Source organism: Nyctibius grandis, chromosome 33, assembly GCF_013368605.1.
Source record: "Nyctibius grandis isolate bNycGra1 chromosome 33, bNycGra1.pri, whole genome shotgun sequence".
In the NCBI taxonomy this organism is placed as follows: domain Eukaryota; kingdom Metazoa; phylum Chordata; class Aves; order Nyctibiiformes; family Nyctibiidae; genus Nyctibius; species Nyctibius grandis.
The window spans coordinates 193,247-219,818 of NC_090690.1; the positions used below are offsets into that span (position 1 = coordinate 193,247).

The window sequence follows — 26,572 nt, forward strand, 5'->3', positions numbered from 1 at the left end:
GTTTAAGTAGCAAAGCAACAGCCCCATCAGTTAACACATGGAGGATTGAACTGGTGTCAAGAGCTGTACCTAATAAGTTGGGTAAAACTAGTAAACCAAAGTGCTGGTGAATAGACCCTTGATGCCATAACAAACTCCTAACGAGGTAACTGGGAGACTTGTCAGTAACCAGCAGTCGTTTTGTCTTCTATCCATAGCACAGGAGTGTAAGCAATACACTTCAGCCCTGTGGATGTTGTTAACGATCTCCTGCTTGGCTCCAGCTGCTTTTGTTTTGTTATCTTAGGTGGAAAGGAAAAGACACCGGGTTCTGCTTCTTTTTTTTTCCCCCCAGATCAATTGCCATAGCTGAAGTCGGGCAGAAGAGAAGAACAGGACATTGGGGTAACAGTGAAGAGCGTGGGGCCAACGAGGGTGTCTCCATCACCAAACAAGAACAGCCTGGTTTCTCTCGGTGAGGCTGGGTGCTAACAGTGATCATGTGTAACACATCACTGATAGCTGAATGCAATGATTGCGTAGGTAACGTGTCCCTGTGTGTGCATTTATAAAGGATCATATTCTGAGCACTACAAGAAGCAAAGGTAAATCAATTCAGTATAGAAATACTTCCCATAACTGTATGTTAACAGATCATGTGCTGTTAAGTGTAGCTTTACATCGCTGTAAGACCATCCCCTCTCAGGTGTCACACTGGGAGCAGTTTAATTTATTTGTGTGTAAGTTGATGGTCCTGGGGTGGGTGGAAAATGGGGTTCCTCAGCTCTGAGGACAACTGTGCATACCCTGCTCGCACATTGTCTGTGCTCAGCTGATTATGACCTACAACTGAAAGGCTCTGAAGCGACCAACACTGCGAAGCAAGGAGGCCTCACAGAACTGAACAAGGTAAGTGAGGGCATGTGCATTATGTCTCTTGGGAAAGCTTAGGGGAGTTTCTGGACTCTCTCTTTCTCTGTTCCTTTCTTTTCTGTCTCTCTCTTTCTCAATATAATGGTCTTTTACCCAAGTAAAAACAAGCAGGACATAAACTACCTTGAATCCATGTTGGTGGCTGGTGCAGGTAAATTCCACTTTAAGGACACTTACAGAATAGCTGTCCTGACCTGGGGGGCAGGAGATGCCCTCCCCCAACACCACTTGGGGTACAAAGGAGGCACTTAGGTATTGCCTTCTCTGGCGTTCTGGAACATGCAAGCAGGCTTCTGCAGGTAGCAGTGAAACAGCAGTTGCTTGTAAGAGCAGGCAGAGGACCCAACGAAGTGCTGAATTTGCAGGAACATAAGGAAAATGGGAAAGTACATGGGATGAATGCTCAAATGCAAGTTGTTTTACTGAATAATATACTTGCAGAGCTGAAAGGGAAAGGGGTACTACCTCCAGCACAAGATTTCAGCTTCCTTGCAACAAGCTGAGATTATATACGTGCATGTTGGTGCACAAGATCAGATCCCACTTTCTCCCTCAGGAGACATTTGAAAGGGGATCTCCTGCCCCACCCGTGGAGTCTCAGACTCTCCTACCCACCCTGGGCTCCCACCATAGCACACAAGGCTTCCTCAAGAGCCCCGCCTGCCACACCAGAGACAACTGCCTGGCAGCTTGCAGTTCCAGGGGACAGAGGGAGGCTTCCAAGGATGATCCTCGCCGCTTGAGGAGCCCCAGCACAGAGGCTGTTACTCAGCTGCTGGAGAAGCAATGGTCTGAGTCAGGCTGTGGCAGGAGGGTGGCGAAAGGAAAAGGAAAGGTTTCTCCTTCTGGAAGTAAAGCTGGAAATGGCCTGAGATACCACATACTGCTCCTAAGGGGTTTGTGCTGCAGACGTGAGAGGTGCAGGCTCGTGAAGACTCCCTTGGTTGTCAAGGCAGCTAATTTCAGCGCAGCTCACCAGTTTCTGTGCCGTGGGAGACTTGTGACTGACACACACGCACATCAACACACCAGTCCTCCCCCTGGGCCTGTAAACACCATATGGGAGCATATGACACCATAAGTGTTTCATTTAATATTGCCCCTGCAAGGGGCTTCACTGTAACAGTAACAAGAAGGCATCTTTGCCAAGAGCTGCCCAGGGCCTAACGACTCTAGGCAGCAATAGTGCCTCTGGGAAAGAACAGCCAGAGGATGAAAGAGTAAGTCCAACAGCTCCGGAGTAGCCAAAGTCCAAAGGTTCGGAGCTGCTTCAGAGCAGTCCTGGCTCGTGCTAGAGGCAGAGGGCTCAGGAGCGGCTCCGGTCTTCATGGTTGCCTGCAATCATTTTGCTGTAGAGTTTCTGTTGCTCCTCCTTGAATGTGTCTTTCACCTTCTCCCTCTTCAGTCCTCCATCCCTGGGGAGAGAGTCACACCATCAGAGGAGCTGCAGGCGCTGCTGTCTGAAACTTCAGCTGGGGCTGCTCAGTGCAGGTCGGAGCTCCCGCAACAGCCTGACAGCTACACCTGTACCTGGCGTTGCCAGGGCACACCGCACAACAACTGTCCCCAAGGGGAGTTACTTTCAGAACTTGCTCTGCCAGGAGCTGCACCCATGCCCCGCACCGTGCTCAACACGGCAGCTCTGTCAGTGTGAGCTGCTCTGATACCACTGCAGCAGACGGCCTGCAGAGTCCCTCTGCCTCCCAGGCTCTGAAGATCTCAGTGCCTGGAAAAGGAAGTTCCCAAGCTCAACCCACTTTGCTGAGCAGCATCAAGTCAGAACCAGGGCACCCCAGTGCAAGCTGGAACCACGGAACGAAGCCCTGGTGCCCAACACACACAGCAGAAGCAAAGACTTTGGTCTCTGCTACAGAAGAGCAGTTTTGGAGGTCATAAGCAAGATGTATTTCTATTTCTCCATAGGCCTAATCTGCCCAATGCAAGACACAAACGTATCTCTACAGCCCACAAGCACAAACCAGGACCCCCCTGGCACCAGGAAGAGAAAAGCCTGCCTGGACTCACCAGAGCAGATCCACGAGGCCCCCCTGCCTGGCAATGGCTGACTTCACCCGATTGGCAAACTGGACAGCATCCTCTTCAGGCTGTGGCGAAATAACACTGTTCAGCAGGAGCAAAGGGCCAAAGAGGCAGCACATCAGGTAGGTCAGGTTCACCCAACTTACCTGCCTGGTCATTGGGGGCAAGTACCAGACACTGCAGACAATGGCCCAGCTGGTCATCATCCTAAGGAGGTAGGTTACCATGCCATACTTGCTGCTGTTCCAAAAGGCATCTCCAAACTGCGGGTCATACTACGGAGGCAGAAGAGCTCAGGAAAGTCAGGCAGTGGCTACACCCTCCCCGAGGCTCCGAGTTCCACCCCAAGCCAGCTACAGGCCAGCCCTCCCAGAGCACTACATGAGTGGCCTCAGCTTCCCCATGCCCTCAGACCAAGGTGCTGACCCAGCAGTGCCAAGACTGGGCTGCCAAGACTGAGCTCTCACGCAGAGGGCTCCTTGTGCTGTAAGAATGTTTGCCCATCGTACCTTGATGGCGACAGGGTAAACTGTGGCTCCAATTTCAAAGCTCCCCTTTTTGAACATCATCACAGACGTGTTGTTGATGCAGGTTCCTGTCAGAGGCAAGCACAATCTTCTCAACTTCCCCTTGCAAGTCAGTTCCAAAGTCTAAACTATACACCTAAGGGCTAGGCCACTGGCACCCAGCAACTCCCCCTAACACTCGCTCCAAACCCTGCTCTCTGAGTGCACAGGGTGTGTCACCGGGACATCACATATCTGACTTCCACATGCAGGGTTCAGTCAGCTCTAAAGATGCAATGTCCCCTTTGCCTCAGTGAAGGGTCTCAAGGCCCTTCACTGCATAAGAAGGCAAGGAACAGAGGTGCGGTGCTGTCCCAGTGTGCCCTCTCCACCAGGCGGCTGTCTGGCCTTGCTCCACAACTCACCTTCTGGAAAGATAAGAATGGGCAGTTTGCTCTTGTCCTGGACATGCTCTGTAAGCCTAAATAGAAGAGTGTCACCAATTAGCACAGAAGCTATCCCTAGCAATCCACCCAGCACACAGTCCTTATCCTGCAGTCACTGGGGACCATCTGGGTGCCAGCAACAGTGGCACAGTCTCCCAACACGCACGAGGCATAGCACGCCCTCACCCAAGGGAAGTGGGCAGCCCCCCGCCTTTCCCAGCCTCCAGACCTCCCCCTGCAGCTACCAACCACACCTTTTGGCAACGAGGTGACGATCTTTGACCTCAGAGCGTTCAAACCAGACGTGGGGGCAAGCTTTCACCATGGCTCTCTGTATCACACCCATGAGCCCTCCGTGGATCTGACCCACCTGAACAGGACAAGAAGACATAAGTTACAAGACCTGGGGACACACGAAGGCCAAGGCAGCTCCCAGCTTCACAGCCAAGCTGAAGTTTATCTTTCTACCCCTGCCCTGGAAAGGCTGAGAGGAAAAGTCCCAGGTTCTGACTGAAGGACAGATGTAGCAAGCCCCAAGCGGCAGTAGGTCCAGCTGGGGAAGGGCTTTGCTCTGCCATGGACAGCAAACCCCAGAGCTCTACTTGCAAAGCAGTGCCCAGGGACCCCTGGTGCTCTGAGTCCCAGGCCAAGCTTGCTGGAAAGCCAGGCATAAGAGGGTATCTGTGCACAGGGTCTGAGAGTGCCCTGCGATGTCATGCAGGGAAAAGTAGCTCTGCATGCTCAAAAGCCTCTTGCTGCCTACTCCTTGTCCCACGCAATCTGCTTGCTGCTCCCACCACGCACGCAGCCAGGCCCTGGCAGGCAGAGCTGGGGCTGGGGTGCAGATGTTACCATCGCGTAGTAGCCGTCGCTGGCCAGGATGATCACATCAATGGGAGACGTGTGATTGGCCACGCAGATGCCTCCATTTCGGGGTCTGTTTTCTCTAAATACAAACCAAAGGTACAGATGAGGACAGAGCAATGAAGTGCGAGGCCTGCAAGAGGCACAGCATGGGGCAGCTAGTGGGAAGGGGCACGCTGCAGCAGACGGTGCCTCCTTACCGGTCGTGGTAGGTGATGATGGCCGTGAGGGCGCGCACACAGATCCGGTAACACATCAGGTGGACGTGCTTGCTCAGGAACTCCTTACACCTGCAGCCCAGGACAGAGACCATCACCCCCCAGTTCTACAATCCCCCCTGTAATGGTGCCACTCAGCCCAACTGCCCCAGGCTGTGAGGTCCAACTGAGGCTTCACCTCTCTCCCACAGAAATACGTCTCGTCCTGCGTTTTGCCGTCAGCTTATGACCACTGATTCTTAACTCATGAGAACCAAACTTGGCCTTTGCTCTTTTCTGTTCTTATTCCTGTCAGAGCCCAGGGCTGAGTGCTCTGCCATGGGCTTACTGCTCACACAGGCCCTTTGTTTAAAATTACAGGGTGTCTGTTCCTGAGAGGCTACAGACGCCAGGACCACCTGCCTTGTCTGCAGCTGGCAGAACAGACAGGCCTTGCAGGAAAACTTCAGGATTATCAGGTCTCAAACCGCACACGGGGCTCCCCATCCCCTCTGCTCTCAAAGATGAACTCACCTTCCATTTGGCAAATATCCCACCACTGTAGTACCAGTCACCAACAAGCTGATGCCAGTAAACGCCAGGGCTACCCTGCAGAAAGACAAAAGCTACACGCTAGCAAAAGCAGGCCACAGGCCCTACTCGTCAAGTAGCCTGTCTCTCCTGGTCATGTCTAACAGGGGCTTGGAGACCAGGGGCACTTGCTGCAGTGGGAACAGGCCCCCAGGACCCCCTTGGCAGGCAGGTTCCCGCAGCAGCACTCACCTGAGGGGCAGGAGGAAGCAGTAGCGGATGAGCACACCCAGTCCCCAGAGCACAGTGAGGCGCAGGCTGATATACTGGAAGTTGTAGTTGGTCCTGCTGAGCAGGTTCCAGGACTCCAGCTCTTCAGCTGAGAACCTCTTGGTCACTTCATCATCCATGATGGTCTCGATGCCTTTGCGGCAGAAATAGAAGATATCGGAGAGCTCAAATTCAGGGGTGTCCAGGGCTTTGCCACTGCCACTCCGGCGGATCTCCTTGATCTCCTCTTCCAGCGACGTGGGCTCCTTCGCAATGATACCTGCAACAGGCAGCAGCAGCTCTGAGCAAAGCGCGACTTGTCCGCTCAAAGGCAGCTGAGAACCAGGGCCCTCCCTCGCCCGCCCTCCACAGGGCCCCCATCCTGTCTCCAGCCCAGACAGGCACAAACCAGTCCTCCCAACTACCTAGAAACGAAGCACTCCCTGGGTGCTTCCCTCCCCTTCCCCACGAAATGGACCTCTCCACAGCTCCCTCCAATCCATCTACACGGAAAAGGCTTCCCAGCACACTTCAGCTGCTCAGAGACCCCACATTTACCCCATCTCCCATAAAGAATTTTGAACTTCATATGTACCCACGCAGGGCACGATCTTACCATTGACATAGGGTTTGTATAACGTATGGTTCTTCTCCTTGGCACCACGCTCTATTCTCAGTGTCGCCCACTGCAAGAGACACACATGACAGGCAAGATTCACAAGGCCTGTAGCTCCACTTCATACTACCCCTGTTCTACAGTCGACTTCCGGGGAAGACCGTGGTTAAGGGGAGAAGATGGGGCCAAAGCAGGAGTGCAGCTCTGCAAGTTGTGAGTGATGAGATGGCACAGCATGATCTTCTGCAGCCTGCGTGTCCCGTAGGCTCTGTCGCACCTGGTGCGTGGTCACCACTGCACAGCCTCCGGGTGGACCGTGCGTCCTGCTGGGGTGGCCCACAGCACAGCACAGGAAGCCGACCACGGGGCCGGTGCTATTTTTCAATGCTCATTTCTTCCAGGCTCAAAGCAGAGACTGTGTTTTCAGGCTGCTGCTAAAAACATCAGGCTGACGCTGGGATGGGATCCTTCCCCCCCCGACTCAGCTAACAGCTGCTGCTGCTTCTCAGCTCTCCAGTCAGTCTAAAACAGCAGCACCCTCAGACAGCCCTCTGGCTGCTGGCTGCCAAATCCCGTGCCCAGACTACCTGTTAGCCACAGAAACCTCTCAGCTAATTCTCAAAGGCACCAGCAAAACCTGCAGGCTGGATTCCTGCCTGCCCTCCAAGTAACCCTCTCAGCCTCACACTCCTCTGCATTTCACAGGCCTGGGAGAACCAGCTTCTAAGGGAGGACTTGTGTACAATACGCTTATTGCTCCAGGCTCGCTGCTCCACCATGGATCTGTGAAGAAGGGGAAGCTGCTGGGAACTCAGGACATCCCGATCTCAGCCCATGCCAGCATCAGATCAGGAGGCAGCGATGTGGGAATGCTAATTGCATGTGGAGTGTCCGGCTCACCTAGCAGCCTCCTCTGCCAGTAGAAGGAACTGCAGGAGTGCAGAAGATCGTCTAGACACTGCCATCCCGGGAGAAGTCAGAAGAGGAGCTCTGACCCAGCAGGAGATGGGCAGCCCACGGAGAAGGCATTCCTTGCAGCCCAGTACATCTCTGTCCTGACTGTGGCAGCAGAAAACCCGAACTCCCACCTGGGAAGCACCAGGCAGGTCTCCCTCACCACCAGAAGAGATGTGCAGCCACCACCCCAGCCCCGCAGCTCTGGCTGGGACGTTCGCAACGCTGGCCTCTAGAGCTGGGAAAATCTTTTGTGTGAATAGCACTCCCCAAAAGTACCATTCTGAATGACCAAGCCTAGTGAGTGAATTTTCCACCAAATCTGTGAGCAGTTCTGCCAGAGTGCTCTGCCCTCCCACCACAAAGATTCTTTGATAAAAGCTGAAACAGACTTCAAAGTCTTTTCAGAAAAATAGTTTAAAAATTAAACACCAAAATAGGTATTGAGATTAAACGTTCCTGAATTGATTGAAGAAAGAAAAAAATGAGAACAAGGTGAAGAGTTCCATTTCAGATAAACCAAACTTCTTACTAATTTTTTCTTCCAGTCCAGTCACTAAATTTGAAGTCAGGTCTTCAGACATCTGTGTTAACGAAGCACCTCACAAAGCCCAGGGTCTTCCCGTTCACACCTCAGGCTTTTGGGAGGACACAGAGTTTAAAGAGCTGAACACTGCAAGCTCCAGGGCTGCCTTCCCAAGCCACCCAGTACAGAGATACTCCTGGGGAAGACCAGCCCTGTTCAAACAGCAGTAGCTGTAGCTTAAATCCTTTAACAGCTCTCACTCCACATTTAAGAGCCTAAAACCTCTCTATCGAGCACAGGGCATCCCTTTCCCTGTTGCTCGGGCTGCCCGGGTAAGGTGGTGTAGGCTTGATCTACTAGGAGTTTGGCAAAAATTCTGGTCTCACCAGGGACTTGCTTCAAGGAGAGGTGTTGGCTGTGAGACAGCCCATAAAATCAGTCTGCCAAAGGCAGGCAAGGGAACAGCATGACACCAAGTTGGAAAATTCCACTTGGCCTCCCCGTGCCAAGAGGGTCAGCAAGGGCTGCTGGTCATCCCCAGAGGCTGCAAGTCCAGACACGGCTGCTGGGCTCAGCAGATAAGCGGGCAGCACTCCGGAACAGAAGGGTGCTGAGAGCTCTGGGTTCTGGCCACAGACCCCTCGGGGCTTGCAGTACAGAAAGTCCTGCCTTACCTCCTGCTTTTACTTCATCCAAACATGTGCTGGAGAGGAGCAGCCCGCTGACTGTAGCCTTGTCCCTTCCCGTCACACCCTACACCCCTTTTGGCTTCTTTCCACATCAAACTGTAACAGCCTGCGACATTAACCCATCCCAGCACACACCTCTCAGCACATCTACAGATCCCGCTGTACTATTGCATACTTATGGGCCACACTATCCTGCTACTTTACTTGAACACATACTGGATTAATTGCAGGGAAAAAACAGCCCACGAACAGAGGTCAAGCAAACTGCATTTGGCTGAGACGGCCCAAACGGGTCACCTGGCACCAGCACGTGTCACCAACAAACCAACCTCCCACCCCAGTCATCTGCAATGCTCTGCTGAGGGGTAAAAGCCTCTCTTCCTAGCATGACCACGCTTGACAAGACCCTTGTAAACACACAGAAAATTCTGAAAACATGACTTACCTGAAAAATCTTTAATAATGTTTTCATGTAAACCTTGCGGATGCCAAAGGAGACTCCAAAAATGGCTGGCACAATGATGAAAACCAGAAGCAGAGTGAAGAGGACAGTTATGGAAATCCCCAAGAGATTAACAACCAGGCTGTTAAAGGGGAGCAGGAGGAACATGGTGAAGGGCCCAGGCAAGGCTGGTGCCCTGCAGCCAGACAGAAAGGCTGCCCACAGCGATTAACCAGTCCTCCTGTTATTCAGCAACAGTCTCACCCACGCACCGAGTCCACAGCCTGCTCACAGACCCCATTCCAAAGTTCACATCCTTTTTGGGCTCTGCGAGAGAGGGGACGCAATACGATCTGGGAGAGCAGTTGGGAAAACAAGCAAGCAGTCTGCCAGGAGCCCAGGTGAGTTCAGACAGCGCGGGCCAAAGAGCTCAAAGATGGAACACGCGCACGGGTTCCTCCATGGGCGTGCAGCGGGCACTGCAGCGAAACACCGGCGCGAATGGATATCTTCCCAAGGCGCCGCTGAGCAAGTCCTGCTGTGGGGCAGCTTGTGAAGGAGCTGGCAGCAGAATCCCCTTCTGGCTGCTGAGAGCACGCAGAGCCTCTTCACAGGGACAAGGTGGAGTCCATCCCTGAGCCTGCATTGGAGGAGATCGAGGGAGTTGGCACTTGCAGGAGCCTACCGTATGCGGAGCTATTATTGTTCTTTCCGTGAGGGCACAGGCGCTAGCGCAGATCCTCGCATGACGCCTGGAACAAGTTTAATTCCAGAGGCCCCTGGCATCCACTCACGCTGAAGGGTCGTTACAGACCCAAATGAAGCCTGCGTCCCTGGAAAGCTCTTCAGACAGCGAGTTGGCTTCTTGGCAGACGAGGCACTCACATGCCACCAGCACTAGTGGAGGAAAGAGAAACCGAAGTCAGGCAAGTCACGCAGCTCGGAGAGACGTCAGCTCAGAGAGGGTGGCAGGAGGCCAGGGACAGTGGGCTCTGAAACCTGGAAGGCAGCGCTTGGCTGAGGTCACATCACTCAGAGCAGCTCCTGCGGCACAGCAGACTCGGACTGGCACTCCAGCTACTGCCTGGCACTGTCACAGGCCTGGGAATCACCCCCTGCTGCCACTCGTCCTGTATTTTCATACCATCCACACCTCAGATTGAGCAGACCTGTCCAGAACCACGCCTAGAGCACAGGACACTGCAATCAGGTCCCAAGGACAGGAAAGGAGCCAATGGAGTGACAGAAAGCCCTTCCTCATGACAAAGATCTTATCGCCTCTCTCATTTCAGAGGCATCCCAGAGCACTGAGCTAGCCAGGTACCAGATTCCTGGGATGGAATCACTTCCTCTGCTCCCGTACACACATCTCACGCCCCCGGTCACGCAGGGCAGCTTTACAAACAGTTCAGCGCAGGAAGTTAGCCCAAGGGGAGAATTATTGCTGATGATTAGCCAAAGTGGAACTTGTTGGGGCACGGGGACTAGTCAGAGGTCAAATGCCTGGCACTGCAGCCCTTCCAGGGAAGGACATCCTCTGCAGCACGGGTATGCGCAACGCCAACTGAGGCTAGTAAAAAGAGCAGTCTGCTCGGGGGAGATTTCCCTCGGGATACCACCTTCACCTGGCCTCGGAGTGTCAGCCTGAGGGTGGGATTTAACAGGTACCCGACGGGCACAGAAAAGCAGAGGAGAATCTGGGAAGATCCTCCTGCTCCCCTGCACAGTGGGCTCCAGCTGCTGGCGTGGCACTGCTGTACAGTGACGCTGAGGATATCGTTAGTGCTTCAAGGGAACGCGCACGCCTGTGTCCTGGGAGGGGCAGCCCGGCAGCCACGTGCCTAACTGCCCATTATGCCAGAGCTGCCACCCGCAGGAGCAGGGCTCAAACTGGTCAGACCGGCCACCCGAGCCGGCAGCCGCGGCCCTCAGGGGGGCTCGGGTGCTGCGTTCCCTCACCGCGTCACCGGCTGCGGGCAGCACGCACGGCCCGCGGCCACGCGTGACGAGCCGCGGGCAGCCCCGCCTGCGGGCGACAACCGCCGGGGCTGACGCCGGGACGGTGCTGCCGGCGCCCCCGGGCAGCGGCACAGCCCGGCGGGCGCGGCGATCGCACCGCGGCGCAGCGGGACCGGGCGAGCAGCGGCGCTCGCAGCTGCATCACCGGGAGCGCGGCGGGGCACGGCCCACGAGCGCAGCGAATCACGGCGGGGCCGGGGCTCGGCCCGGCGACCTTCGGCCCCGGCGCGCGCGCGCCAGGCCGCGGGTGCTCGCGGGGGGGCTCCCGCCGTGCCGGCGCCCCGAGAGCCCGGGCGACTCCGCTCCTCCGAGCCGAGCGGCGGGGCCGGGCTGCGGCTTCGGGGGGCGGCAGCGCCGCGCGGTGGGCCGGGCCGCATCACGCCCGGCGCGGGGGGGGGCGCTGCGGCGCGGCCCGCACCGCCGCCGGGAGGCCGCGCTCCCCGAGGCGGGCGTCGGTTAACGGTCCGCTGCCGGGCCGGGCCAGGCCCTGCCCGGGCGCCCCGACCCCGCCGGGCGCAGCGGGGGGCGGCGGCCCGAGGCCCGGGCGGGGCGGCTGGGAGTAGCAGGGGGGTGCACCGGGCCGGACCCGCCGAACCGGGCCAGGCCCGCACTCACCTGCCGCCGCCGCCGGGCCCCGGCTCCGCCCCTGCCACGTGCCGTGCGCGCCTCCGCCCCGCGCTGCGTGCACTGACGTCAGCGCGCCGCCCGCGGGGCCGCGCCCGCAGCAGCGCACCGCCGCCCCGCGCCGCCGGCAGAGGGCGCCCGCCGCCGCCCCGGTGCAGGCAGGGGTGGAGGCGGAGGCAGCGGTACAGGCGGAGGCAGCGGTACAGGCGGAGGCAGCGGTACAGGCGGAGGCACACGGACTCACGAAGCACCGTCACTTTATTTACTCCCCGTTACAGCACCAGCGACCGGAGCCGCCCCCGCTCGCTGAGCCCTCCTCGGGCCCGCGGCTCGGGGAGCGCCCGCAGCAGGAGGCCGGCAGGGCAGCAGGCCCCGCTGGCGGCAGGCCACTGTCGCAGCCCCGGCAGCCCCCGGCGCAGGGGGGGTGCGCGCCCCCGCCCCAGCAGCTCCGCACAAGGCACTCGGGCAGCACCAGGACCCGCGCAGCTCACGGGGCTGGCCCCCACCTGAAGCGGCCGCTGGACACAGACGCGCACGGCAGCTCTTCCTTTGTCACTCCCCTCGAGAACCTACAGGCGGGAGTTAGACCAAGCAGCAGCTTCCACCTCTATGGCAGGAGCCAGCAGCAAAGCTTCCACGGAGACCGGCAGCTGCCCACAGAGCAGCAGGGCAGACACAGGGAAGAGCTAACACCACCGTGAGCAGCATCTTCTGCAGCTGATGCCTCCTCGAAGACCCTCATAGCACAGTCGGGACACGGAAGGGACCCACACCTCTCCCCACACTGCCTTCCTACTGATACGCTGTCGCCGCCAGCTCTGCAGGTGACACAGGACCAGGACGGCAGCCTGGGAGGTGCCAAGGTGCTCCCAGGCCCCACTGGCACTCTTCACGGCCTGGGAGGGAGGGCGGATCATGCCTACGTGGCAGATCATGTAGTTCTTCCCGTGGTTGTTGTCCCAGTGGGTCTTCTGTCTGTGCTGGAAGGAGATGCAGAACGCTGTGGCCTTGTGGGAGACGGATGGCGTGGGCAGGGCAAGCTCAAAAGAGAAGGTGTCTGTGTCAGCCGAGCCATATGTGCTATGCATGTACTGGCAGGAGATGTGCCAGAAGCTCTTCCAGCCATCAAAGGTGATGCGGACCGTCACTTTCTTCTTGTACTCGATGTTTCTGACCTTCACTGTCCCTGACAGGGCACGGTCCTGGATCAGGCAGTTCTCCAGGCAGACAAGGTTGCTGTGTAGGTGGCTGCAGAAAACCATGTAGTCCAGAGGGCTGTGGGAAGTCCAGCACATACCCGCACACTTCTGGGCGTGAGTCCCGCAGCCTAGGTCAGAAGCAGGCAAGGTCAGACAGGGCATGCTGCAAGTCACAGAGGTCCTCCTCATTCTTTGAGAAGCAGACAGCTGTCAGCGAGAGCCCCCTTCATGTCTGCAAACAGGTCCCTCTTTTTCTGGCCCTTGGAGCTCTTGGTGCTATCTCGCCGCTCAGGTTCTGTGCTCAGGTTCTGTGCTCAGCTTCTGGTTGAGGCAGGATCGGAGGGGTCTGTGCCCCTGGTTGCCCTGTAGCTCCTCGTAGGAGGTCAGCAGCTTGCGGATGGGGGGCAAGTGGCTCAGGCAGATACCTTTATGTGCGATGTTTTTTGCTCAATGGATCACGTGGCAAAGACAGTGCAGAAGTATCCCCTGGTTCACCTCAGAGCAATTGGCCACTTGCACAACATCCAGGGTTGCACAGACCCTGTGACAAGATTAAAGCTGATGGGGGAAGGTGGAGTTTACACAGCTGGTTGCCACACCATTCAGTCAGTCAGTTTCCACCCAACAGCCTAATTTAAAGAACAGTGCTAAACTGGAACAGGAACGACCACACAGCCGCAGGTTTAAAAAGAGAGCACCCTGCTATTTGCAAAGGCTGTATTCGCCTTTGAGGATAGATACGCTCTGTCCCCGTCTGCTGTCAAACCAGCCTGGGATCCGGAGAGGCAGCAGCTACACTCGTCCCTCCCTCAGGACTCCAAGGGGACCGTGGCAAGGCTGCTGCAAAGCCTCATTGGAGGGAGTGCTGTGACAGACTGCTGTCACTCAGGAGCCCCAGAGAAAGGAGTCCGGCTGTATTCCAGCCACGTCCTAAGCAATTAGGAGTTTGATGAGCTGCAGGGGCAATGAGGCCCTCTGCACCAGCAGAGGGAAAGATGTCCTGCTGGTTTATTTGCATGCTTTCAAGGATACCCCTTCCAACACCGCTGCTGCCCTGCCCTGCACAGCCACGCCATGTCTGAAGGGGTGGCCCCAGGTGAGCTCCGCCGCCTCACCCCGGTGTCAGCTGCCGGCTGCACCCCGGTGTCGCTGCGGTCCCGGCCCTGCACTTACCACTCACCCCTCAGATGAGCTGCACCGCTCCTGAGGCCACCAGCGGGGCAATGGTCTTGTACCGGATCAGGTGCTGCGAGCCCTCCTCCAGGTCGATGGTGTACTCTCTGCCAGAGAAGGTGTCCAGTTAAGCTGCCTCTCCTGTTCCGCTTCAACCCACACCACTTCTGTGAAACTTATTTACATGCACTGCATGGGGAAGCACCCACCTACCTCTGCTCATCCGTCTCTGGCTCGACCAGGATGTTCTCCTGCCGCTCCAGCACCCTCAGGAACACAAAGGAGTCCAGGTTGGGCTTTGGAACTGCAGACAATGGATTCAGAGCACAAGCTCAGCGCTCGCTTCTGTTCCTCTGCAGGACACCGAGCTAACAGAGGGGTACGAGGGACAGCAAACTCATGGCCAGTAATGGGAATGCTAGACACTTTAGCACTAGTGTGCACTGCCTCAGCGTAAGACGAGACTCGATAGCAGGGGCCAGCACGATCCTCTGACAGCAGCACCAAGGGACAGCAGCACCAAGCCACGTACCACACAGCAGAGCAGTGTTATGACACTGTCACCACGTTGTCTTTGCTTCTGCTGAGCCCCAGCTGGAGGACTAGCCCTTAACATTTCATGCTCCCCAGAGCCTTCCCCACACCCCTGCCGCTATAATTTTCAGATTGCCCTGGAGTCTGGATGTACTCACCTGATTTTAGGAGAGACACTTTCTGCAGGTTGGGCGGCATGTGTTTTAGGGCCACGTTTTTCAGATAAGTCTCTGTGTTTGCCATGTACCTGAAACAAATCATTGGAGCATTTACTGGTTTAAACAAATACAAATCTGCAGGGAGAGTATTGACTCAAAACACCAGCAAGCGACATCTCTTTGTCCCACAGGCATGGCCAGAGGCAAGCCTAAGGGCTTGCCCTGGTAACTGGCTCAGCATTACCAGAGTTATTTTATTTCAGCTCTTTCCTTGTCCACAAGGAAACCTCCTGGTAAAACCCGTGATTCTTACTGCCAACCTGACTGAGGCTAACAGTCTCAAGAACTGTTCAGCATAACACAAGGGCGAGCTTTATAACCTATAAAAACTGAGGGAGATGCATCCAAAACATACTCACTCTTTAGCAAAAGCAAACTCCTCTGGTGACAGAATGGAAGGCTCCCCTTCGGTTCGAGACTTCTCCTTCTCCAGGACATGAGGGAAAAACTTCTCAATCTGATATTGAAACAAAATCCCACAGACTTAAATAGACCTCTCCCAGTAGCTCAGTGCCTACAATCCCCACTCTCCAGAGGCTTTCACTGCAAGCAGTGGTCCACTACTGTATGGGTGTACGCAGCAGCCACAGACCTGCCCAAACACCTGCCTCTGAATTAAGTGATACAGTCAGCTGGGGTCTCCCAAGCTGCACAACCACGTGTGTACGTGGCAGGACCCAGACAGAACATGCAAGCATTCAATTGTGCCATCCTGGGCCTAGATGAGGTAAGAAAACACTCATAGCAATGCTGTGATACTCCTTCATCACAACAGAAAAGCGTGTCCAAGGAATGAATTCCTTTGGGTTGCACTTTAGAGGACACAGAGAGAGGGAGTGCGCTTTAACTAAGCGCCTTGCTGAAGCAGGACGCACTGCATGGGTAAAAATCACTCCTGCAGTCACCCTTTTTCATCCCCTGGGCAGCACAAGCAAGTATTACCTTCACAAGCCTACATCGCAAGTAGCTGCTGAGAACGTAACGGATCCTTTCAATCTCCATGCGGTGAACGCTGACCTTCAAGTCTTCTCTCTTTGCCCGTTTCAGATTTGCCTCCTACAAGGAAAGGCACGAGAAATTAAATGATTGGAACGTCAAACAACAAGACACAGAGAGGAAGGCAGGTTTTGTACATGGGGCCCACAAAAACAGACTGCAGCTGCTTTTGGTGACACAAAGCTCACTGTTTCCTTCTATCTCCCAGTCCCCTCTCCAAGACAAGCTCAAAGGAGGCACTCAGAACAGCCTTAACAGGACAGGACAGAACAGCAGACAATCCTGGCAATCCCAGAGGGACCCAAGCCTGCATCTGCCAGGCCAGGCAACCAGCGCTTGCCTGTACCACCCTTAGCCCGTAAGAACCTACCATGTGGTCCAGCTGCTCCACCACGCACTCGATGATCTCAGGTTTGCTCTCCAGCAACTCTGGGGCAAACTTCTCATTCAGCCAGGCCTGAAAGAAGGCGCACTGTAAGCAGAAGACAGGAAAGCACCTGCTATACGCCCCGGCCCCCCGAGAGAGGGCAGACTCGGCCCTCCCCGCCTCCTCCGGCGAGCCCCGGGGCCGGCCCCCAGCCGCCCCAAATGTCCCCCAGCGAGCCCAAGGCCCAGCTGCCAGTCACCGCCCAGATCTCCCGGGGCCCGGCCGCTCTCCCCTGCCCACACCACCTGCTCCAGGCTGCGGATGAGCTGCGCCGGGGTGAGCACCAGTTCCTCGCTGCCCCCGTCCGAGTCCGGCCCCGTCCCCTCACTGCTCGCCGCCGCCATCCCGCCACCGGCTCCCGCCACTCGCTGCGGCCCCGCCCCACCGCGCAGGCGCGGCCCCGCCCAGAAAATGGCGGCGGCGCACCTCCCCTCAGCCGGGAGCCGTGAAGGGCCGCTAAAAAACAAAGGTATATTAGAAGTGAACAAAACGGTTGTGGTTTAGGAACTGATCTTGAAATGATGCCAGCTCTGTTTGTTCACAACCAGGACCCTGCTACTGGAGGAAAGCAGCGCTATCAAATACGACACGGACGCAGTTTAAGAAAAAATTTACTAATCCATTAGTACTTCTGCCAATATTGCAACAGATGTGAAAGGCAAACACAGTTTAGAAAAAACAAGTTTTATACAATTAAAATATTAAATCTAAAAAAAAAAAAAAAAATCAGTGGCTGCGTAATAAGCCTGGAATTTCAGATCCAGTATTAGCACCTACAGCACCACCAAAAGCCAAAACACTCCATCTGGTATGCATAAGTCTCCTTTTCTAAATTCTTTAATTCCTTCTACAATTGGACAATGATGCTCAGAACCTAAGCCAGGACATCCTTGCCTTGAAAAGGGAAAAAGAGGTAAGAGAAAAATATTAAGCCAGCTTGGTTTGTAGGAACTTTACTTTTGCAGGTATTGCTGAGGAATGTCGATGCATGGGGGATACTAAATAATGCACAGTTCTACTTTTCAATAGTGTGCCAGCAGAGAGAATTAAGAAACCATCTTACACAACATCTAACAGTTTGTCAAATCAATGTTTTCCTATAAATTATATATAATAAATCCATAAAGAAACAGTTTTACACTTCACATATTAATCAGAGTAGGGTAGGAATTGTTATGTTTATTGGTCCAGCATCCATTTTATTGTACTTACTGTTTTACGAATGAATAGACACCCCCTCTTCTGGTGAGCACTGACAGATGCAATAACAGCACAGATACAGCAGTAGAAAAACCACCAGTATTAAAGTCCAGATATTCCTCCCCTTCTAGGAACAACCAAAACATTAAAACTAGTAACACACTGCCTTCTGGTGTTCCACGAGAACCAGCACAGGAAACGTAAAATGCTCGTTGCCTTGAGTCCCTTCTCGCCAGGCAGAGGCACTGTGTATCCCCTCACTCCAATACTGAACTGGAGGGGAGGCCTCGTTTCTGGAAAATTCCCAACTCTGACTTGTAGCTTTCCAAAGCCCAACTGATGTAAGGAAAGAAGGGTTTAAGAACTAGGGAGGAACAGCACTGCACTTATGTGACTAAAACTAGACTTCTGCTGGGCTAAGTGCCCCATTTCTTTCAGAGGAGTACGTAGCTTTACCACTTCTGCTTTTTCTCGAAAAAAACTAAGAAGTGATCTCATCGCTTAAAACTTTGCCACAAAATGGATGCTGATCAGCTAGGTCACCCCACATGGAGCAGTTTTAGGAAGTTAGTCCTTGTAGTAGATGGCACTGTGGATCTGGCAGCAGAGAAAGGAATGACGCTCTAAAGTAGGAGGTAGGGGAACTTTGATACAGCAAGTCCACTGTTGAGCTATCTGCAAGACAATAAGTTTCGTAATCAGAAACTTACTAAATAAAATCAACAAAAGCCTACACAAACCTTTACACAGCTATGTTTTGTTTTCTTAGGAGATATGTAGCAGGAAAGGTCGGGTTACCACGTGCTGTGGTGAGAGCAGTCATATCCTCTACCCACTATACAGGATAGACAGACAGTCAGTCCACGTTTTGTGGAGTCCATGTAGGCTGCATTCATGAACAGACCATCCAGGACAGTGTGCAGGCTCCAAATGACTACATTACAGTCGAGGAGATGAATACCTAATAAAGCGCCAGATCAGGCTTGCTTTGGTACTTATACTGCTTCAAAACAGATGTTTACTGACCATAAATATTTGCAATTCATCAAACTATCTAGAACTTAATGATACAAGTCATTCTTCATTTTAGAAATTTCAGTTGTTTGAACACTGACAGAACTAGCTTTTATGTAATTGCTCAAAACCCACATCACCTATGAAAACATCCTGCGTAATTGCTGTGAAATGAGTCATGACGAATGGCTTGTGCCAAATATATGCAGATGCAGTCTAGATGGAACCTAGTCCACGCAAGTTTCATGTGAACAGCCTTTGATTACATACAGTGGTGGAATAAATATTCTGTCTCAGTAGGACAGAATCTACCCCTCTGAGCACAGAAAACAGGTTGAGATTGACCCAGTATAAGGTTAACACGTACCTGAGACTCCACAGTTTTATCTTCCGCTCGTCATACCTCTGTCTTCATAAATGGTAATTTCAATCTGCACAGAAAAGCTGTTAGGGAAACACACTAGAAAAAGACTGTGAAAACAAAGAAAATAAAAAAGTGGAAAAACATTAAGATATTAGAACCTTTGATCTTTCTGCTTCATACCTGCTGTTTCAAGACTAGTTTCAGGGCTACAAAGCAAATGGAACCTGTCAGGTCAGATCAGTGGTCTATCCAGCCCAGGACTGTTCTGACAAGAACACATGATGCTGTGCGTGGAGGGTTTGTGAGCCTTGCCACCTTCTGGTGAACCTCAGGAAAGGCTCTGGACTAGACAGAGGTTAACACTTATACAGTTCAGCTATTGTGTCATTAACCAAACTGAAAATGCTTTTACTTAAGTTGAATTTTTTTTTCAGGAGGTGTGTGCATAGAAAAAAATGTGGAAAATATATTGAGAATAATGAAGTTATGTAGGTGACAGCTACAAGCTATTTAGACAAATACACAGATAACCCAACTGCAAGGAATTAGCCTTAGCACACATTTAATTGGCATTCTGTGTTTTAAGTTGCTTCGGTTTCAATATTCTCAAAAATGGTATGTGTTACTCATTCCACCCCTAGATTTGCTATGCGACATCTAGATGAAATGCCTGCAGTGTGGTTCAGGAGTTGAAGAAAAAAAGGTTAAAATAAGCCATGCTAGAACCAAGGGCAAGTGCTAGGCTCGTTTGTCATATGGCAAGATCTTCACCTGAACCCGAGCCAAGGGTTGCAAATTAAACAACAGCCACGTCTTGCTTTCATGTTATCAATTTCTATCCTACCAAGTTGGTCACTTCTTTCCAATCGGACAAACTGCGTTCTCAGAGGTCACTGAACAGAGGAAGCATCCAGTGTTGGCAGTACTCCGTTCATACATACTGCGTTTTCAAGGAAGTCTTAAAGGACAGATTCCAATACCGCATTTTCATTGTCTTTTGATGTGACAAATCTTAATGTACTAAAATCTGACCAGAGAACTGCACACAATGGAGAGTAACAAGACTAATCACATATTCTGCTGTATTACAGATCAAGCATGACCAGAGGGTGCCATACTGAGATAAACAGCACATCATAGATGGACAAACCAGGAGACAACCTAAGAAACGACAGAAGGATACAACTCTTAGTCCTCTTTCAATGGGGTCTGTCAGAAGGAGGCCCTGAGGAGCATAGATCTTCTCGTTCTGTTCCTGAATGAACTTGGCAATTTTCTTTAGAACCTGGCAACAGAAGAGCACGGGAGTCACAGTTCCTGCGTCAGGTTTCCCTACACTGGGGTCAGAGCCCCAGCAATATCACAGATACAGCGCTGGGAGAACCTGGCACACGACTAGAGACAGAACTTGTGTGATTGCTCTGAAGTACAAGCAATCATTACGTTACTCACATTGACTAACACAGACAAGTCTGGTGTACATGTGAAATCGCCCTGCAGCAAGATCCAGAGTCTACGGAATTTGTATGACAATGGTGCAAGTCACAGAAATCCTACCTAGAAATACATCTTTGAGTGAAGTCTATGAGACATACTGCCTTCCAAGTAACAAGGTAAAGAAAAGCAGCACACCTTTTCATAATGTGTTTCCATGCACAAGAAGATGGTATAGGCAGTCAGACAGGCGAGACACCCTTCAAGGTACGACTGGCCCCCAAGTTTTTCAGCTTCTGCATAGAGGTTATTCAGCGTCCTGACAGTCTCTTCAAACTGCTGCCTATCGATCTGCAAGAGAAGTCAAGTTTAGCTGTCATGCCCTGCACATTTCAGAACTCACCAATATCTTCAGGTATCTACATTTATTGCTTATTTGCACTTCCACACTTTGCACCCAGTGTTTAGAGCCAAAGTCTGAAGGACGCTTTGACTTACAGACCTGTAGTTCTTTGTTAAATATCTGCCAAGTGATTAGACCAACTCTGGATTCCAACACAATGTGAACACAAAACAATTAAGAGTAACATAACCAATGTGCAATTCAACTGGGGGAAAAAAAAAAGCTTAATTCACACGCAGAAATCTGCTAGATTAAAAAGAGCAGTGGATTGACAGAGCTAACTCTTAATATCAGTAATGCCTTGCTGCTGCTACAGTGCTGGTCAAACAAGCTTTCAATAAAGCAATACAAAACAAAAACAAAGAAACGAGGAAGAGAAGTGCAGTGAGAAAAAGCAGAGGCGTTAGCAAGGAGTGTTTGTTTTGCTATCAGTCGAAGATATTACATCTGACAGCATTAAACAAAATGAAAGCACTTGAGACAGTACTTGTGAGGCTACTGAACAGGCTCAGCAGAACTGGCTGGGCTCCACAAGAGAGGACAGTGTTAAAGCACCACAGTACAACAACGCACGGCTTTATTCTCACTGACATAATGAACACGTTCTATTTTACTGCTGAAGACAGCTGCCTTCCTCAGGGTTACAGAAAGCACAGAACACCAGCATTTCATTAACACTGAATAGAAGCATTTTTAACTATTTTTCATGCGGCTTTTTGCTACAAATTAAAAGTATTTTCTTATCGCTGTTGATCAGAAATGCCATTTGGACAACAAACAAAACTTTTAAGCCAAAAATTAAACAACATCCAAAGGAGGATATGCCTTTCAACTCTGAAGCCGTGCCTCTCACGCTGTGCACAGGGCTGCAAGAAAAAGTGACGACCAGAACGCGCTCGCCGCCTTAAAGACATATGAGGCCTCGGCACAGCGCCGGAGGGAGAGCTGTTCCCAGGGCAGGGGCACGGGGGACAAACCCCACCCCCGTCCTACACCTACCGGGACGGCTGCAGGCGGAGGTTTGTGCTCCAGGAAGACGCAGAATGGGCGGCCGGCCCCGCGGGTCTGCCGGGGCACCTCCGGGCGCCGCCGCCCCCCTGCTCGCCCGCCCGCCCCGCACCCCACGGCCCGCCGGCGGGCGCAGGGCCCGGCCCTTCCCCGCCGCCCCCGCCGCGCACAGCGCCAGCTGCGAGCCCCAGCGGCCGCGGCCAGGCGGGCGGCGGCCCCGGGCTGACCGGAGAGCTCGGAGCGGGCCCGCCCCGCCTCACCCTGTTCTCCAGCTCGGCCGGGAACTTGCTCTGGAACTGGCACCGCGTCCCGCCGCTGTAGTCGCGCTGGATGAACACCTTGCCCGACACGGGCGCCTGCTGCGGCCTCATCGCGCCGCCGCCGCCCGCACCGCGCCGCTCCGGTCCGGTCCGCTCCGCCGGGCGCCGCCGCTCACTTACGGCTGTCGCAAAAGCGTCGGGACGACTCCAGGTAGGGGAAAGGGCGGAAGTGCCGTCTGGCGCGGGGAGCTGCAGTGCGCAGGCGCGGCTGCGCGGGGCAGGGAGCGTCAGAGTCTGCGCATGTGTGCGCACCGGCTGCCTCCCATTGGCTGCGCGGCGACTCCCCCTCCCATCGCAGGCGTGGTTACCCCGCGTGCGCACCGCGTGGTACAGCCCGCGTGACACCCCCCGTCCCGCGCACATGGTACAGCCCTGACCCCCGTGCACACACGGTACGGTCCAGCCCCCCCTCCGCAGGCAGACATGGCACAGTCCTGACGCGCGCCGCGGCCTGCCGGGCCCTGAGGGGCGGGCGGGCTCAGGGGGGGTTACGGGGAACCGGGGGGGCTCTGCCGGGGCGGGGGGTGCCGGGGGGCACCGGGCCCCGCGGCCTCCCCCGACCCTCGCCTGGGAGCTTACGGCCCGGCGCTGCCCCGCCTCCCCGCGCTGCCCCGCGGCCGTGCAGGCCGCAGTCGCGCCCGCGAAGCGGCTGTGGGCGGTCGGGCAGCCCCCGAAGGCCCTCGCTGCCTCGGCCTCTGCCGCCCCAGGTGTTAGTTCACGGTGTTTTCTCGGGAACTCGAGCCGCGGGGAGCGGCACAGCGCTCCCGCCAGCTTTGTTCCGAGCCGATCTTGCTGATAAACGTGCGATCGTTTCCAGGCCCATTAACCTTCGGCCTCGGGAGTCCTGCTGCTGCAAGGCATGAGGGGGGTCAAAGATCATTTGGTTTAAGGAGAACCTGGAACCCATTCTTGCCAAATCTGGGTGAGCAGCAAGGGAGGTTACTGACAATGTCAAACCAGGATTCCGTAACCCCTCTCTGTTCTCCCGTTCGAGGTGTGTCGTCGTCAGACCTGGGGGCAGTTGGCGGGGGAAACAGCCCGGTGTGTGGCTGGGCGGGATGACCCCGTTGCTGATCCCTCACCCCGCAGAGGCAGCCTGCCACCCCAGCCCGTGCTGTCCCCAGCCCTGCCGGACCAGGCACGAGCAGGCCCGGAGGGTCCCTGCTGGGCTGCCCTTGGCTGGGGCTTGGGGACGCAGCTGCAGGGCTGTACAGGGGCTGGCACGTTAGCCTGGGCCCCAGGCCAAGCGCTGTTTGGGGTGATGTCCTGCCCCTTGGGGCTCACCGTGGGGTTTCACTGCCTCCTTCTGTGTGTCTTAGTGTAACGTTTTATGAAGCTGCTTTGTCCTTCTGCCTGGGGACTACAGGGGACAGGGCTGGACTTGTGGATTTGAGGTGTTGAGCAGCAAGATGGGGACTCTGTGAGCAGCACCCCTCTGCTGAGGTCTTTTCCCTTTGCGTGTAGAGCATTACATTGCTGAGCAGCTTCAGAGCTGCGGTGATGGGCTTGAAAAAGCACTGTACGTTTTCCATAGCCTTTGGGAGCCCAGCGGGGTGTGTGGTGGCAACAGGACATTAGATTTGCAAAGAGAGTTTAGTTTGAAAATTCTTTAGACAGTGGGAAATTCACATGCTGCAGCTAAATGGCCTACGGATCTAGTGACACTATTTAAAAACATTTTAAATTAACAAAAACATAAAGGCGAAGGTGAACCTCCTCGGGAGCTGGAATGCTCCTGTTCAGTGTAACAAGTGCCATGGCCTCCACAAAACCCCTGAAAAATGACAGCACCCACCGAGCTAATTCAGAAACCAGGGGAACTGGAGAATGATACAACTAACTGAAGATTTCTGAGGTCTCTATGGCAGGCTGTGCCCATGGGGTTAGGGAAAAAGCAGACACTAATTATGGGCACAATTACTGAGCCTGGGCTGCAGCACAGTCCTCGGCGAGTATTTTCTGAGCTAACACGAGTGATACAAGGAGCAAGCCTTTCTGCAAAAGCCATCAGTGAGTTGTTCAGCGTATGTGTTAATTAATGAAGTACTTCCAGAGAAGCACTACAGGAGCTGAGGTCCAGTGGCAGCAAAGTCTTACAGACACACCATCAGCTGGGATTAGGAAACATGTCTTGGTTGGATCCTTGGTGTGTAATCCTTGTACCTAACTCTGGCTTGTGCATATGAAGCTGATCTCTTGCCTTCAGCATTCCTGAGAGTCTTTTTCTCATCTGGCAGTTGTGAAATCATAGATGATCAGGAGATACTGTTCCAAGGTTCAGAAGTTAGCTAATCAGTGACACGTTTATTTAAACACTTATGGGAAACCATCACTTGGTGAACAAAAAGGGAAGGGAAGCGAAGCATTTGGGATGTTCAGTTTCAGTATTTGCTTACTGCAGCTGCTCCTTCTCAGTCTGCTGAAGCTTCCACTTAGAAGATGATATACGGGAGAAGAGTTCCCAGGCATCCCAAGGAGGAATGAACTCAAGTCCAGACATGCGGGCTTGGGCCATGCTCCATCTCTAGCCGGTCAGTGTCAGAGCGGAGCGGAGGGCCTGACCTGCTTCCCATGAACACCACGGCTGCTGTGCAGACCAGGAGGCTCGCCTCCAAGGAGCAAAGACTTTGGGTAAAGCAGGGGGCTGAGGCCTGGGAGAAAAGACATCATTTTAATGGTTAAATCAGTCTTACGTTTTACCTCCAAAACTCTTGCTGTCACAGTTGATGGGACCTCTGTTAATAACACTCAGTCTGGGTCTGCAATTATTAAATTGGGAAATAAAAAATGTCCAATGTTTCAAAACTTGCTTGTGAGCCCCTCTTGAGCACGTGTGCGTGAGATGCATTCGGCAGCAACCCAGCCCATACGGGTCCTGGAGCGGGGCGGGCGAGGAGCGTGTTCTGCCGTTCTGAACTGATGCGAGCCAAGATTTTATTAGGAATTGTTGGTGCACTTGTTGGCACATCTGCAAACGTGCACGGAGGCAAGTGCCACAAGTGCAAAAACGAGCTGACCTACCTCTCTTGAGGAAATGCCCCGTCTTCATTAGTTGTTGGCATCATCCCGTTTAAAGCACTTCCTGTTTTTTTCTGAATCTTTTTCATTCTTGCTGAGAAAAGGATTATGAAATTTTACAATGCAGTAATAAACTATTATTATTTAATAAATAAGAAGGCGTTGTAAAAAATAGAAGGAGAATTCAATCCAGATGCTATCTGTTGCAAGGGCATTTGAAATTCCAGATGTTTGTAGTAAAATGTGGTCTCTCATTCCTGCTCTTAGAGACAGAAAGTGCTCCTGGCTGGGTAACCTGGCCCTGCTTAGCACGACTGTGTGTTGTTCCAGAGCCCGGCCCGTGTTTAGAAGCAGCCACAGTATCTAACTGTAGGGTTCAACTTTATTCCCTTGCTGAACACACTTTTCTGCATTTTTATGGGCAAGAGAAAGATTGTAAGCACATCAAATCAATGTTGTGCTTGCTTTATGAAGGTAATAAACCAAGGGCCTGCAGAGCCGGGCAGCCCTGCGCACAGCAGAGCAAAGGGCTCGGGAGCCCTCGGGTGCAGGCACTTGCACAGAGTCGGTGGCCAGTATTGGAGGAACAGCAGCACATTCAGGGCTCGTCTATCCCCTGCTATTCACCGCTTGTTTCCTTTGTGCGCCTCAAGCAAGCCTTCCTCTCGAGGTGCCATTTCATGTTTGGTACTAGCGCTAGTGCTCTGGCAGCCCGGAGGGATGCTGGTGCCTTTTCAGTCCCAGACCAGCTGAAACATCTCTCCCTCCACGGTGTGAGACGGCCTGTCCTGGCTCGGTGCCACAGACCTCGACACTGCTGCAAGAGGAAAATCGTGTGATCGTGCTTACCTTCAGTGACAGTGGCCTCTCGGCTCTGCAGCTGTTTGGAAGAGTTTGACCTAGCCCAGACTTCTGTCTGTGGCTTTGACTCTAGCTGTAGGTAAAGCTGATGTAACCCATCCCAGGAGCAAGGGCTGAACGTCCCCAGAAAGCGCAGACTTGCCAAAGACGAGGGAAGGCGGGTCCTGTGGTGCAGGTGGCTGCAGTGCATGGCTGTCGTAGGCGGCTGGCTGGGGAGGAGAGGTGAGCGTGGAGCGTCGGCAGTGCCAGATCTACAGGTCAGAGGCATGTTGATGGTGTGGGGAAGCAACAGATAATAGGTCTGTCTGGGTGGAGGCCGCCGAGATTCCACACATCAGACTTGGTCTAACCCTCCTGGACTAACTTTATTTCCTGTCAACACAGCTGGCTTTTGTCCTTCCTGCGTGTCCCCTAGTGCCACCCCTGGACAGAGACTGCAGCCTCTGTTACGAATTTGGGCACATGTAGTAACGGTAAATCTCGGGCTACGCGAGTTCAGCTTTTTCCTGCAGGACCACGGCACCTCAGCTTGTGTTTGTTGTTTAAAAACACAACACAGCAGTGGCAGAAAGTGTGTTGCAACACACAGTGAGTATGTGCCGGGCTTTCTGACCTTCATCGGGAGGCAGTGCTGTAAATGGCCTTGAGCTATCGTCCTCTTCGCTTCGAGGAGGATAAACCTCCGAACACCCCTCGCCGGGGCAGGAGGGGACTGTGCTTTGGCCTCGTGCTGGGAGCTGGGTTTGCAATACCGGGGTCTGGGGAGA

At 53.7% G+C, this 26,572-nt stretch overlaps 3 protein-coding genes and 1 pseudogene across 9 annotated transcripts; all 4 read right to left on the minus strand.

Annotated features, from left to right (window-relative positions):
• Positions 1-1,982: 1,982 nt before the first annotated feature.
• Positions 1,983-9,161, minus strand: GPAT4 (glycerol-3-phosphate acyltransferase 4). Its single transcript, XM_068421515.1, has 12 exons — positions 8,997-9,161; positions 6,383-6,452; positions 5,749-6,046; positions 5,500-5,574; positions 4,969-5,058; positions 4,757-4,850; positions 4,159-4,274; positions 3,884-3,939; positions 3,462-3,547; positions 3,099-3,227; positions 2,938-3,017; positions 1,983-2,327 (listed from the first exon to the last, which is right to left on the minus strand). The coding sequence occupies exons 1-12, from the start codon at positions 9,159-9,161 to the stop codon at positions 2,219-2,221; spliced, it is 1,368 nt and encodes a 455-aa protein (XP_068277616.1). The 3' UTR covers positions 1,983-2,218.
• Positions 9,162-9,856: 695 nt separating this feature from the next.
• GINS4 (GINS complex subunit 4) lies at positions 9,857-16,628 on the minus strand. Of its 7 annotated transcripts, none has more exons than XM_068421519.1 (8): positions 16,429-16,628; positions 16,127-16,213; positions 15,703-15,816; positions 15,120-15,217; positions 14,701-14,789; positions 14,222-14,312; positions 14,009-14,115; positions 9,857-9,890 (listed from the first exon to the last, which is right to left on the minus strand). In XM_068421519.1, exons 1-7 carry the CDS (start codon positions 16,525-16,527, stop codon positions 14,019-14,021), a joined length of 675 nt encoding a protein of 224 aa, XP_068277620.1. In that variant the 5' UTR covers positions 16,528-16,628; the 3' UTR covers positions 9,857-9,890; positions 14,009-14,018. The 7 variants fall into 7 exon arrangements, with proteins under 7 accessions (XP_068277620.1, XP_068277623.1, XP_068277619.1 ...); XM_068421518.1 differs by lacking the exon at positions 9,857-9,890 and adding an exon at positions 13,287-13,376 and having other exon boundaries at positions 14,016-14,115; XM_068421516.1 differs by lacking the exon at positions 9,857-9,890 and adding an exon at positions 13,288-13,376.
• LOC137675278 (protein phosphatase 1 regulatory subunit 3C-B-like) lies at positions 11,874-13,276 on the minus strand (annotated as a pseudogene).
• Positions 16,629-16,823: 195 nt separating the features above from the next.
• On the minus strand, positions 16,824-22,034 carry GOLGA7 (golgin A7). The gene is made up of 5 exons (XM_068421523.1): positions 21,867-22,034; positions 20,394-20,546; positions 19,945-20,046; positions 18,765-18,828; positions 16,824-18,058 (listed from the first exon to the last, which is right to left on the minus strand). The coding sequence occupies exons 1-4, from the start codon at positions 21,975-21,977 to the stop codon at positions 18,781-18,783; spliced, it is 414 nt and encodes a 137-aa protein (XP_068277624.1). The 5' UTR covers positions 21,978-22,034; the 3' UTR covers positions 16,824-18,058; positions 18,765-18,780.
• Between the last annotated feature and the right edge of the window lie 4,538 nt (positions 22,035-26,572).